The sequence below is a fragment of the Schistocerca serialis genome, unplaced genomic scaffold (assembly GCF_023864345.2).
Source record: "Schistocerca serialis cubense isolate TAMUIC-IGC-003099 unplaced genomic scaffold, iqSchSeri2.2 HiC_scaffold_1393, whole genome shotgun sequence".
Taxonomy (NCBI): Eukaryota; Metazoa; Arthropoda; class Insecta; order Orthoptera; family Acrididae; genus Schistocerca; species Schistocerca serialis.
The window spans coordinates 15,392,470-15,406,487 of record NW_026047617.1 but is presented as its reverse complement, the minus strand read 5'-3'; the positions used below and the strand labels follow the sequence as shown (position 1 = coordinate 15,406,487).

The 14,018-nt window shown below is 40.0% G+C and overlaps 1 protein-coding gene across 5 annotated transcripts in view; it reads left to right on the top strand.

Moving 5' to 3' along the window:
* The window catches only part of LOC126442619 (uncharacterized), a 140,050-nt gene that overhangs the window by 109,608 nt on the left and 16,424 nt on the right, over positions 1–14,018 (top strand). For all 5 annotated transcript variants that reach the window (XM_050090704.1, XM_050090702.1, XM_050090703.1 and 2 more), the window contains 2 exons: positions 5,563–5,742; positions 9,871–10,110. In XM_050090704.1, the coding sequence (XP_049946661.1) occupies positions 5,563–5,742; positions 9,871–10,110 (420 nt within the window). The remainder of the gene's footprint in view (positions 1–5,562; positions 5,743–9,870; positions 10,111–14,018) is intronic.

Below are 14,018 nucleotides of genomic sequence, written 5' to 3'. Positions count from 1 at the left end.
TGGGCGCTAATGACCATAGAAGTTTTGCGCCCTAAAACCACAAACAAACAAACAAACTACCGTCGGAAGCTTGAAGCACTTGCGGGAACTCAGGATGTCCGTCCCCGATCGAATACCGCCCGGAACAGCTGCTCTGGCTTTTACGTAAGTGACCCATCAAGTAGGTAACTGCTGTATTTACCTGATTATAAGATGAGGTTTTTTTTCCAAATTTGCCATTCAGAAAATATGAGATCGAGTAATATTGGCAGATTAAACTATTGCTGCTGAGATTAACATTTTAACATTGTTTAATAGAGTATATAGAGGGTATCCTACATTTACAGATGAAGCTTTGCTAGCTGAGGTCACGTGCAGGTTTATTTTGAAGAATTCAGAAGGGCAGGGCCGGGCAAACGATATTTGCATCGAAAGAGTCTCGAGGTTTCCCGATAGAAACATTAATACTAATTTTTAAGTAAACCTAACATTCAAAAGCGGAAATGTTGTCCTTCAAAAAACATTACTCGATCCTGACCCCAGATCAATATTTTATTTGATTATGAGAGACTGGAAGGATTTATCAAGTGCATTGCAAGTGAGAAATTCAGTTGCTGTTCGTGTATTAGAACAATGGGTGAAACATTACCAACTTTTAATCAGCTTTAGAACATGGTGACATTCAGATGAGAAGAGAGGAAAATTAATCCAGAATTAGATTTCTAATTAACAAAATAAATCGTATTAGGTTGACTGTAAATTATAGTGGCGAGACTCATCAGGAGATAGTACTGACAGACGTCAGTAGATCGTGGGGTAAGCAATAGTTAAAGAATTGGACCGAATCATGATTGTGAACTTTATTTATGTATCGGTTGTGGTTGTCATTGTTGTTACATCTGACTTGCACTCTGAAGATATTGTAGTACACGTTCCACAGTCTCGAGCAGCACTATACGAGGCTCGGTGGGGGAACAGCTTGGCAGGGAACTAGGATGAGTGTGGGGAGGGGAATAGAACAGAAGAGAATCTTTTGTGGTGTCGCCACCAGACACCACACTTGCTAGGTGGTAGCCTTTAAATCGGCTGCGGTCCGTTAGTATACGTCGGACCTGCTTCAGCTACGTCATTTGCTATGACCTAGCAAGGTGCCATATTCAGTTACTATAATCTGAACAGATAATATTGTGAATCATGTACCGTCAAGAGCAATGTTCATCATTAATGGATTAAAGTTAAGTATCAAACTAATTATGTCCGCTTTCTGAATTCTAATTCCTTGTCATGTTCCAGATCTCACGTCAATATAGTTCTTCCCTCCTTACGCCAGCCTGCATGAGCTAAAATGCGCGCCTTTTGGCCTCCTCTCGTAACACGGTGTTGACTCTTCAGCCAACACAACATCTTTATTGTCACATGACATGTTATATACAGTCGTTTGATTGAAATATTGGTCACTCATCAATGAATAATTCTGTGCCTACCTAAGGATACCTAAAACAAGATACATTAAAATAACGCATATGGAAGTATTTTTCATGTTTGTTTCTGTAGTTTATAAATATGGACATACCTCAAGGACCACATATTTCCATAAATGTAATATATGTGTTTACATCTACATATTTAGATACATAGTTCTCATGATAGTTTACAAGTATCGACACATTTAAAAAGAACATATACCTCCAGTAAAAGGGAACATAAGCATACACATAGAACGTAATGTAGAAAAAACAGGAAAACAAAACAGATATATTATCTCCTACTTGTCTCTGTTTATAAAATCATCCACACTGTAGTAGCAGTTGGCTTTTTAAATATTTTCAATGTTTGCACAGGTAGATTCTAGCTTACAGTCCTTCATCTTTGAATGGATTTTATTTGCTAAACTTCAAAGCCATGTAATATGCAGTATTTTCAGATAATGATAGTCTATGGCAATGTAACATGTAATCTTGTTTGTGTTTTGTTGGATAAGTATGTGTAAATGAATTTCCCTCAAAAAGATGTGGGTTTCTTAACTCAGAGAAGTGTTTCATATATAAACATGGAAGGAATGGTCAGAAAGTCAAGGCTTGCAAATAAAGGTTTGTTCCAGTCATAGCTCTGATAATTTTTTTCTGTAGCTTGAACACTCTTAGGTGGCTTCCTTTTCAACTCCCCAAAAAATTATGCCATACCTTACAACTGATATAAAATATGTATGATACACAATTTTCCTAACAGCTAAGTCAGTTACTTTATTCAGAACCCTCATTGCATAAACAAAACTATTTAACTGCTTCAGTAAGCAATCCACATGATCAGTCTGTTTTGTTTTCTGTGCTAATTCTTCAGTGTTTTTACAGCAGACTACTGCTGTTGAGTCATCTGCATACAGAATCGTGTCTGAAGTTACCTTACCTGGTGTGTCATTTATATAGTAATGGGCCTTGTATGGACCCCTGGGGTACACCTGCATGTATTTCCTTCCAACTAGAGCAAGCTTTCTTGCCCTTATGTTGTATAACTACCCTGTTTCCTATTTTTGAGATATGACTTGAACTAATTTAAAGATTTTTCATGGACACCATAAGAAGCTAATTTGAGGGGCAGCTGCGTATGGTTCACCATAGCAAATGCCTTACTGAGGTCACATAAGATACCTGATATGCCAACCGTGGTAATCTGTACCACATACTCTGTCTCTTTTTGTACATCTTCCATGTTTAAACTGCAGTTTGCCTGAATGCACATGTATTCAGAACTGAATTGACTTTAAAACTGGACAAACACACAATAGTAGTATTAACTTCTGCAGCAGACAGTTAGTCTACATAGGGGCCAGTGGCGTAGTTGTGTGTTTCCCGCTGTAGTGTTATCGATGTTCACTGTGATGTATGACGGGTGTGAAAGGATATGTGTCAGCTGTCAGTTCTATGTAGCTAATGAGAGAGCAGTGAGCAGATTATGTGTTTGGAAGTGAGAGACACCGTAAAATTGTCACACCTGTACAAAAGCAAAATCCTACACGTATTTGGATGAAAACAGCCATATTCTGAGGTCATCACATCAGAACAACTCACAGTTAATTCAATTAAAATGGCATAAATTTAGAACAGGTATAATGTTAACTCTTTAGGCAAATACTTTGTCAATAAAACAGTTTGTAATTTTGATTGGTCAAGAATATGTTAAAAATTAATTTTTCTTAAGAAGCCAGTCAAATAAAAGGGGGCTCGTCTTAAAATTGGGGTCATCTTACCCTTGCATATGTACAGTATGGTGTGCTGTTTGTTACTGAAAACATGTACTGAGCCAGCAGGGGTTAGGTCTCTCAGCTGTCAGGGTTACTCACAAATTTGGTGGCTTCAAATCAACCAGCCAAAGATCTGGCAGTTCTAATGTAAATATTATGAAGTAAAGGAAGCCTCTCACTGCACTAGATAGCAGAAGTGTAGAGTTTTTCAGAAGAAACCCTTTGGCAAGTTAGAGGGGACACACACACACACACACACACACACACACACACACACACACACACACACACACAGAGAGAGAGAGAGAGAGAGAGAGAGAGAGAGAGAGAGAGAGAGAGAGAGACACAGAGAGAGAGAGAGAGAGAGAGAGAGAGAGAGAGTGAGTGTAACAATTTTTGTTTTTCATATTCATGTTTCCAAAAAACGCTTAAAGAAAGATTTTCACAATTCCTGTTGCAGGTTCCTAAGGGTTGTGCAGGTGACTTGGCAGAACAAATCTGATGAGGAACCCATGTCTGCAAATTTACCATTTGGATGTAAAATAAGTTTGAAGGTTGGATCACTTTCATATCTTCCACTTCACTGTGTGCAGACACGCACACAGTGGAGGTAATGAGCTCCAACTCGCGTGCTGTAGGAGCACACGATACAGTCAGTGTTTAGAATATTCGTCTTAGTGTTCCATTCTACGTGGTGAAGGACATTCTCTTCAAAGTAGAGAGTTTGGCCGGTCTGTGAAACACCGCAGATCGCTGCAGTTGTGAACGTACTGACCAGTGAACGTACTTGCAGCCATTGTTGGAGTCAGAGGAAAATAGTACGTGATGTCATAATTACAACAGCGTGTGAGAACGGCACATTCTTCTCAATAGGTGCGCGCACTGGGAAGTGGTAGATTCAAAAGTGTTCTAATCTTCAAACTTATTTTACATCTCAAGAGGTGCAGGTTCATTATTAAAAACTTGTATACTAAGTCCCCTCTCCAAGTCCTAGAAGACAGCAATAGGAATTGTAAAACACTTTGTTGCCAATAAAAAACAGAAAGCATACAGAAAGCAGAATCTGGACTGAGGATCAAAGTAAACAAATAATATGAACACAGGTCTCGTACCAGTCGGCCACAGTCAGTGAGGCCTTTATCTCGAGGCACATCTGTGGTAACGGGTGAAACTTTGGCGTGACACATACCACAGCTGTATACATTTTAAGAAACTTTTATTTTCACAGACTCAGTTGTATGACATAAATGACTGAGTTGTTTGGTCATATGAAAGACAGAGAACAACAACCTGACTGATCGATTCAGACCACAGAAGAGGACACAGAATTGACAAACATTTTCTGAATAACTGTAGGTCATAACTGCACCGTTGTGGAGCTACAGCTGATCGGTGACGAGAGCACGGAAAAGTGTGTGCTCTGAGCACAGTTACTACTTAAATTAGCTGCAGATGATAGTATCAGCTGGTCTGTCAAACTTGGTAAAACTTTAAATACATGTCCACGGCTAGTTACCTGACACACGAATTTTCTGTTATGTTTATTGTTTAATGGTAGACTGTTAAATCCAATTATGCTAATAGTACTGTAATGTCAATAATAAGATACTAATTGGTACTGGAGAAACAGGACTGCATGTAGATAGTTGACATGAGGTACTGTAAGATCCAGTGTTGTTAATACTGAAATGTATAGGCTACATGTTTGTTTTTTTGTCATGTAGAGATAACCTGAATTAACTTTTATTCTAACAACTTCAGTAGCACCGATTCTGACAAAATTACACAACTAGAAACATCCTCGCTGCTGACCGGCTGCTGTTCTACAGCGGGATCTTCCCGACGGTGCATTTCTGACCCGTGGTTCTCTATTGCTCAAATCGAGGTTGCCAATGTTGCTCTACTCTCGTGTTATGGCCAGTTTTATTTTCCCATACTATATAATGATCACCTCGATATCCGCGTGTCCCCACTGTCTGTGATCAGTCGAACATATATGAAACAAATTTAAATTAGAATTTTGATACCTGGAAAATTAATGTAGTTACAATTTCCCTATTTTTTAGTGTTCTAAAATTGTACTTGGTGCAAATCAGATAGCGGCTCGGTTCATTTGACGTGGATGTTTCCAAAAAATGTAGTGTTGTGACCCTATCCTTTCGTGAGAGTTACTTTGCTGTGGCAACTGATCAGCGTCCTGAAGTTATCAAAATTGGTGAGCAGGGTGTGTTCTGTCATTGTAAGCAGAATGTGTCAGGTTGCTGTTTCTTATTTTTTCCCCCCATTATAAAGACAAAATAATGTGTCACAACATAAACTATGTACTCGATTCTATTTTTAAGGAATGGAGGACTGCCACAACTGAAAGTGCTGGATCTACCACACGGATACGGTGTGGAAGATAACACAGTAATTGCCATCAGCCACGGATGTCCCGGTTTGCGGCAGCTCTCCGTCACTCACGCTACGAAGCTGTTGCCTGCTGCCTTCTCGGAGATCGACCGTCTAGAACATCTTGAAATGTAAGTGATGTTGCTGGCTTTGCAGTGTAGTGCAGACAGAGTATTTTGCTGAATAATGAAAACGTAACTGGTGAAGTAGTACAGAATCGTGTGAGTTACTCATAAATGTTGTGACTGAAATTGTGTTGAAAAAGAATTGTAAGTCAAGACATTAAATAAAATATGCAGCTGGCCATTAAAACTGCAATATGACTGAGGTAGAGTGCAACAATTGTCAAACACGCATGAAGTTTACTACTGTTTTTACTCAAGTATAAGACGATCCGAAAGGCTTCTTTAGAAACATTTATTTTAACATACCCTGACTAATCAGAGTAACAAACTGTTTTATTGACATTATGTATCTGCCTAAAATTCCAGTTTTGACTGTCTACATTTTGATAATACATGGAGAATTAACCCCTTAATATATATATATATATTTTTTTTTTTTTCAAATTATGTTCCAAAAATGATATTTTTTATTAATGAAAAACATTATATACTGAAAGACATTACATACTGAAATATAAAGATGGGTTTTAGAGCTCAAAATTATAAGTTACAAAATTTTGAAAATCACCAATAGTAAAATCCTGAGCATACTGGTGCACTAGACTTCGATTGAAATATCTGAAACTTGGAGTCATTTTTAGGTTTCTGTGCAGCTGTCAATTCTAAGTGTGGATTTCACAACGTTTCCCTGTGAACAGAAATCTCGTAGAAGCTGGCCAGAGCACAGTGGACGTATTTATCTCGTACCACCGGCAAGTACTTGTCGCTCGACTGGCAAACTGTCGTCACTTTCGGTCTCGAATGAAATAACGCCACATTCTTCTTCACTTTCTAAGGTGCAGTAAATGAAGCAGGGAAAAATGAATACAAACGTCTCAAAAATGAGATTGACAGGAAGTGCAAAATGGCTAAGCAGGGATGGCTAGAGGACAAATGTAAGGATGTAGAGGCTTATCTCAAGAGGAGTAAGATAGATACTGATTACAGGAAAATTAAAGATCTTTGGAGAAAAGAGAACCACTTGTATGAATATCAAGAGCTCAGGTGGAAACCCAGTTCTAAGGGAAATCAGAAAGATGGAAGGAGTATATAGAGGGTTTATACAGGGGCGATGTTCTTGAGGACAATATTATAGAAATAGAAGAGAATGTAGATGAAGATGAAATGGGAGATATGATACTGCATGAAGAGTTTGACAGAGCACTGAAAGACCTGAGTCGAAACAAGGCCCTGGGAGTAGACAACATTGCATTAGAACTACCGACAGCCTTGGGAGAGCCAGTCCTGACAAAACTGTACCATCTGGTGAGCAAGATGTATGAGACAGGCGAAATACCCTCAGACTTGAAGAAGAATATAATAATTCCAATCCCAAAGAAAGCAGGTGTTGACAGATGTGAAAATTACTGAACTATCACGTTAATAAGTCATGGCTGCAAAATACTAATGTGAATTCTTTACAGACGAATGGATAAACTGGTAGAAGCCGACCTTGGGGAAGATCAGTTTGGATTCCGTAGAAATGTTGGAACACATGACGCAATACTGACCCTACGACTTATCTTAGAAGAAATATTAAGGTAAGGCAAACCTACGTTTCTAGCATTTGTAGACTTAGAGAAAGCTTTTGACAATGTTGACTGGAATACTGTCTTCCAAATTCAGCAGGTGGCTGGGGTAAAATACAGGGAGCGAAAGGCTAATTACAATTTGTACAGAAAGCAGATGGCTGTTATAAGAGTCGAGGGGTATGAAGGAGAAGCAGTGGTTGGGAAGGGAGTGAGACAGGGTTGTAGCCTCCTCCGATGTTATTCAATTTGTATATTGAGCAAGCAGTAAAGGAAACAAAAGAAAAGTTCGGAGTAGGTATTAAAATCCATGGAGAAGAAATAAAAACTTTGAGGTTCACCGATGGCATTGTAATTCTGTCAGAGACAGCAAAGGACTTGGAGGAGCAGTTGAACGGAATGGACAATGTCTTGAAAGGAGGATCTAAGATGAATATCAACAAAAGCAAAATGAGGCTAATGGAATGTAGTCGAATTAAGTCAGGTGATGCTGAGGGAATTAGATTAGGAAATGAGACACTTAAAGTAGTAAAGGAGTTTTGCTGTTTGGGGAGCAAAATAACTGAAGATGGTCGAAGTAGAGAGGATGTAAAATGTAGACTGGCAATGGCATGGAAAGTGTTTCTGAAGAAGAGAAATTTGTTAACGTCGAGTATTGATTTAAGTGTTAGCCATGTATGGAAGTGAAACATGGACGATAAATAGTTTAGACAAGAAGAGAATAGAAGCTTTCGAAATGTGGTGCTACAGAAGAATGCTGAAGATTAGATGGGTAGATCACGTAACCAATGAGGTGGTACTGAATAGGATTGGGGAGAAGAGGAGTTTGTCGCACAACTTGACTAGAAGAAGGGACCGGTTGGTAGGACATGTTCTGAGGCATCAAGGGATCACCAATTTAGTGTTGGAGGGCAGCGTGGAGGGTAAAAATCGTAGAGGGAGACCAAGAGATGAATACACCAAGCAGATTCAGAAGGATGTAGGCTGCAGTAGGTACTGGGAGATGAAGAAGCTTGAACAGGATAGAGTAGCATGGAGAGCTGCATCAAACCAGTCTCAGGGCTGAAGACCACAACAACAACAACAACAACAACAACAACGTGCTTAAATTCAATGTCAGACTTAGGATCACTGTAGTAAACCTAAACAACAATACAGGAGAAAGGCTGGAATGCACGTGTTTAATTGTCGAGCATCTAAAGCTGCACACAATAAAGATGGTACCGAGTGGCAACCACCACGACAGCCAGGTGCAAACGCAGTACCAGATGCTCTATAGTGGCTGAACACTTAACTATCAGTGCTGAAACAGGTATAAATGGAGTTCTACTTTTTCACAGGTCTATTTATAAGCTGCCCAAGTACACTATGGATTTTTAGTATCTGTCAGAATAATAAAACCGAGGTAACTCAGGGTTTTATGATAAGGAGTTAAAATAAAGGAAAAGATATGGTTTTCATTAATATTTGGACTGTTTTCTTTTCTACCTATTTTGCTTCTAACCCAGTTTTTTTGTGGTACCACTGTTTTTAATCATTATCCTGACAGTACAGCTGTGAAATTTATATCTTTGCTGTCACAATTATTTGCCTGTTTATTCAGAATACATTGCAATTTCAAAGGTTTTGGTGGGACCTGAGAAGGCATCTGTCATCCCTCCCTCCACCCTTTCCCTGCCCTTCCAAATTCTTCAGAATTGACCTGCATGTGACCTCAGAGTCAAAGCTTCATCTCTAAATGTATTATGACCTCTATATGCTCTACAAAACAATGTGAAAATGTTGACTGTGAATACGAGATGAAATGATCCTGCAGTTTAGGAATGATGAGTTTGGGAAAAGCCTCATCTTATAATTGGGTAAATGCGGTAAACATTTGTATATGCAAAGAATCGGCATTTCAGTGCAATCGTGCAAAATTCTTAGCGAAACCTCTACCTACATTCTTTATGTAAGGAAATATTACAATGGTGGTTTCTCTGCACTGGAGCATAAAAGCCTTTACAGTTCCCAGGACTGATAAATTTTATAGCTCAATGGAAAAGTATATTGTCTCTTAACATGGAAAAAATGTACTTTCACCCAAGGGATAGTGTATTTTCTCTAGGCAAAAAGTGTGTTTTTGTTAAAGAAATAAAGAAAATTTTTTCTTCTCAATGCATAACCCTGAAGCTTCTCATTGTGAGATAGTGGCTAATGTAGCATTTTGCTCTTTTCCATTGTGTTAACAATGGCTTGGTGATTATAAAGCCTGATGTTGAGGCTATCTCAAGGAGTAGGGTATCGTCGTCAATGTTGCAAATCTTTGCTTCAGATCTTGTGTAAGGTGTTGTTTTTGTGACTTTTCCTTTATGACAGTCATGCCACTTTGTAGGTGTATTTGTCATCACCCTCACCTTAGACTTAAGTTTAATTTTGGAACAATTTTACTTGAAGATGTACAATAATTTTGATTTACATGAAAAATGCTCTGTCTCAAAGGCGACAGCTAGGAGTAAAATTCATCATATTTATTTCTGCCAACTTGTTCCCATGTAAACGATAGTGCACTTGTGGTTTGTTCCAGACTAGATGTGACAGGTTGTAGCAGACTCGGCGGAGGCCTATTCCCCTGCCTCGTCGGGCTACCGCGACTTCACACGTTGCGAATGGGTACCGTGTATTTCGGTACCACGTATTTTACAGAGTTGCAGCCAGGTGTGAGCAGCATCCTCAAATTGTCAGGTTTGCGCTGTCTGACATTCGATTATTCGGATGTTACTGGAGTGCCTTTTGATAAGTTTCCGGAGAATCTCATCAGTCTCAGGTAAGGAAAGATCTGTGTCTACATAATTACTTTGCAGGTTCAAGCTTTGGAAACTGCAGGTTGGAATAAGAATAATATAAGGAAAAGGATAGATTCTTACTCACAACAAAGGTGACCTGTCGAGAAGCAGAAATGCACGACAGAAAGACTGTTACACAGTATAGCTTTCGACGAGAGAGAGAGAGAGAGAGAGAGAGAGAGAGAGAGAGAGAGAGAGAGAGAGAGAGAGAGAGAAGCACACCTCATGCACACATGTCCACTCCCACCAGCAGGTCTGACTGGAACGCAACTGTCACATTAATAGCAATCTGAACCATGGACCTTGCCGTTGGTGGGGAGGCTTGCATGTGTCAGCAATACAGATAGCCGTACCATAGGTGCAACCACAACAGAGGGGTATCTGTTGAGAGGCCAGACAAATGTGTAGTTCCTGAAGAGGGGCAACAGCCTTTTCAGTAGTTGCAGGGGCAACAGTCTGGATGATTGACTGATCTGGCCTTGTAACACTAACAAAAACGGCCTTGCTGTGCTGGTACTGCGAACTGCTGAAAGCAAGGGCAAACTACAGCCGTAATTTTTCCCAAGGGCATGCAGCTTTACTGTATGGTTAAATGATGATGGCGTCCTCTTGGGTAAAATATTCCGGAGGTAAAATAGTCCCCCATTCGGATCTCCAGGCAGGGACTACTCAGGAGGACGTCGTTATCAGGAGAAATAAAACTGGCGTTCTACGGATCGGAGCGTGGAATGTCAGATCCCTTAATCGGGCAGGTAGGTTAGAAAATTTAAAATGGGAAATTGATAGGTTAAAGTTAGATATAGTGGGGATTAGTGAAGTTCGGTGGCAACAGGGACAAGAGTTTAGATCAAGTGAATACAGGGTTATAAATACAAAATCAAATAGGGGTAACGCAGGAGTAGGTTTAATAATGAATAAAAAAATAGGAGTGCAGGTAAGCTACTACAAACAGCATAGTGAACGCATTATTGTGGCCAAGATAGACACAAAGCCCACGCCTACTACAGTAGTACAAGTTTATATGCCAACTAGCTCTGCAGATGATGAAGAAATTGATTAAATGTATGATGAGATAAAAGAAATTATTCAGGTAGTGAAGAGAGACGAAAATTTAATAGTCATGGGTGACTGGAATTCGAGAGTAGGAAAAGGGAGAGAAGGAAACATAGTAGGTGAATATGGATTGGGGGTAAGGAATGAAAGAGAAAGCCGTCTGGTAGAATTTTGCACAGAGCATAACTTAATCAAAATTAACACTTGGTTCAAGAATCATGAAAGAAGGTTGTATACATGGAAGAATCCTGGAGATACTAGAAGGTATCGGATAGATTATATAGTGGTAAGACAGATTTAGGAACCAGGTTTTAAATTACAAGACATTTCCAGGGGCAGATGTGGACTCTGACCACAATCTGTTGGTTATGAACTATAGATTAAAACTGAAGAAAGTGCAGAAAGGTGGGAATTTAAGGAAATGGGACCTGGATAAACTGACTAAACCAGAGGTTGTACAGAGTTTCAGGGAGAGCGTAAGGGAACAATTGACAGGAATTTGGGAAAAAAATACAGTAGAAGAAGAATGGGTAGCTCTGAGGGATGAAGTAGTGAAGGCAGCAGAGTACCAAGTAGGTAAAAAGACAACGGCTAGTAGAAATCCTTGGGTAACAGAAGAAAAATTGAATTTAATTGATGAAAGGAGAAAATATAAAACTGCAGTAAATGAAGCAGGCAAAAAGGAATACAAACATCTCAAAAATGAGATCGACAGGAAGTGCAGAATGGCTAAGCAGGGATGGCTACAGGACAAATGTAAGGATGTAGAGGCTTATCTTGCTAGGGGTAAGATAGATACTGCCTACAGGAAAATTAAAGAGACCTTTGGAGAAAAGAGAACCACTTGTATGAATATCAAGAGCTCAGACAGAAACCCAGTTCTCAGGGAAAGAAGGGAAAGCAGAAAGGTGGAAGGAGTATATAGAGGGTCTATACAAGGGTGATGTACTTGAGGACAATATTATGGAAATAGAAGAGGATGTAGATGAAGATGAAATGGGAGATACGATACTGCGTGAAGAGTTTGACAGAGCACTGAAAGACCCGAGTCGAAACAGGGCCCCAGGAGTAGACAGCATTCCATTAGAACTACTGATGGCCTTGGCAGAGCCAGTCCTGACAAAACTCTACCATCTGGTGAGCAAAGCGTATGAGACAGGCGTAAGTAATACCCTTAGGTTTCAAGAAGAATAGAATAATTACAATCCCAAAGAAAGCAGGTGTTGGCAGATGTGAAAATTACCGATCTATCCTGTGAATTTTAACTTATTTTATGTTTAATCAAGAATATTTTGAACAGACTGATGGTGTCGCCATGGGTAGCCCCCTGTCTCCTTTGGTGGCCAACCTTTTTATGAAGGATTTTGAAGAGAGAGCGCTTGAATCAGCTGTCCTGAAGCCAACTGTTTTTTGGCGGTATGTGGATGACACTTTCATAGTGTGGCCTCATGGAGAAGATAAATTAATGGAGTTTCTACATCACCTCAACTCCATTCATAGCAACATCCTGTTCACCATGGAAATAGAGAAAGATGGTTGTTTGCCTTTCTCGGATGTCCTGGTCGAAGGAAGAATGATGGTTCTCTAGGGCATTCAGTTTACCGGAAACCCACTTGTACTGATTTGTACCTGCAAGCATCGAGTTGCCATCACCCATCACAAACCATGAATTTGCTTAAAACACTTGTTCATAGAGCTCATACTGTCTCAGATCTAGATAGCTTACCTGAAGAATTCGCCCATCTAAAGACAGTACTCAGCGAAAATGGGTATTCCATCCGGCAGATTAACAGGGCACTAACAATTAAAACTAAGAAGCAGGAAGAGAATAAAGAGGAGAACATGCCAGAACCATCTTTAGATTTTCTTCCTTTTGTTGGTAACACTTCGTTTAAAATAGCAAGAATCCTCTGCTGAACATGGTATTTCTACTGGACATTCAATGGAGTATGAGAAAACAATGATTTTGTCTACAGCAACGTCTTTCTGGGACTCCATTATTGAAGAATCCGTAGAAATACGACTGGCGGAAAATCTGTTAAACTGTGCCAGCGGCTACCAGCTGGACAGTGCATGGAATCCTGTCATCTCCACGATTTGCTCAAATCGAAGACGACCGAGTGCATCGACGACCGTGGCAAACAGCAACGCAGAGGGCGACTGAGTTCCGCTATTCACCAGCGAGGGCGCGGCCGGCGGGCAGTGTGGTTCAACTATCAAGCTTTCGATGCATGCGCAGAATAGTTACAGTACGCTATATATTGTGGAATGGAGGACGTTTTCGCGTCTGCGACGGCTCAGCTGAAGGTGACTGGCAGGTGCCCAGTTGACATATCGTGCGAAGTATTGAATGACGACCGGCTGCAAGCCCGAAATTTGTTTGAACTACCGACCTATCCATTTAATATGCCACAGCTGCAAACTACTAACACGAATTCTTTACAGACGAATGGAAAAACTGGTAGAAGCCGACCTCGGGGAAGATCAGTTTGGATTCCGTAGGAATGTTGGAACACGTGAGGCCATACTGACCCTACGACTTATCTTAGAAGAAAGATTAAAGAAAGGCAAACCTACATTTCTAGCATTTGTAGACTTAGAGAAAGCTTTTGACAATGTTGACTGGAATACTCTCTTTCAAATTCTAAAGGTGGCAGGGGTAAAATACAGGGAGCGAAAGGCTATTTACAATTTGTACAGGAACCAGATGGCAGTTATAAGAGTCGAGGGGCTTGAAAGGGAAGCAGTGGTTGGGAAGGGAGTGAGACAGGGTTGTAGCCTCTCCCCGATGTTATTCAGTCTGTATATTAAGCAAGCAGTAAAGGAAACAAAAGAA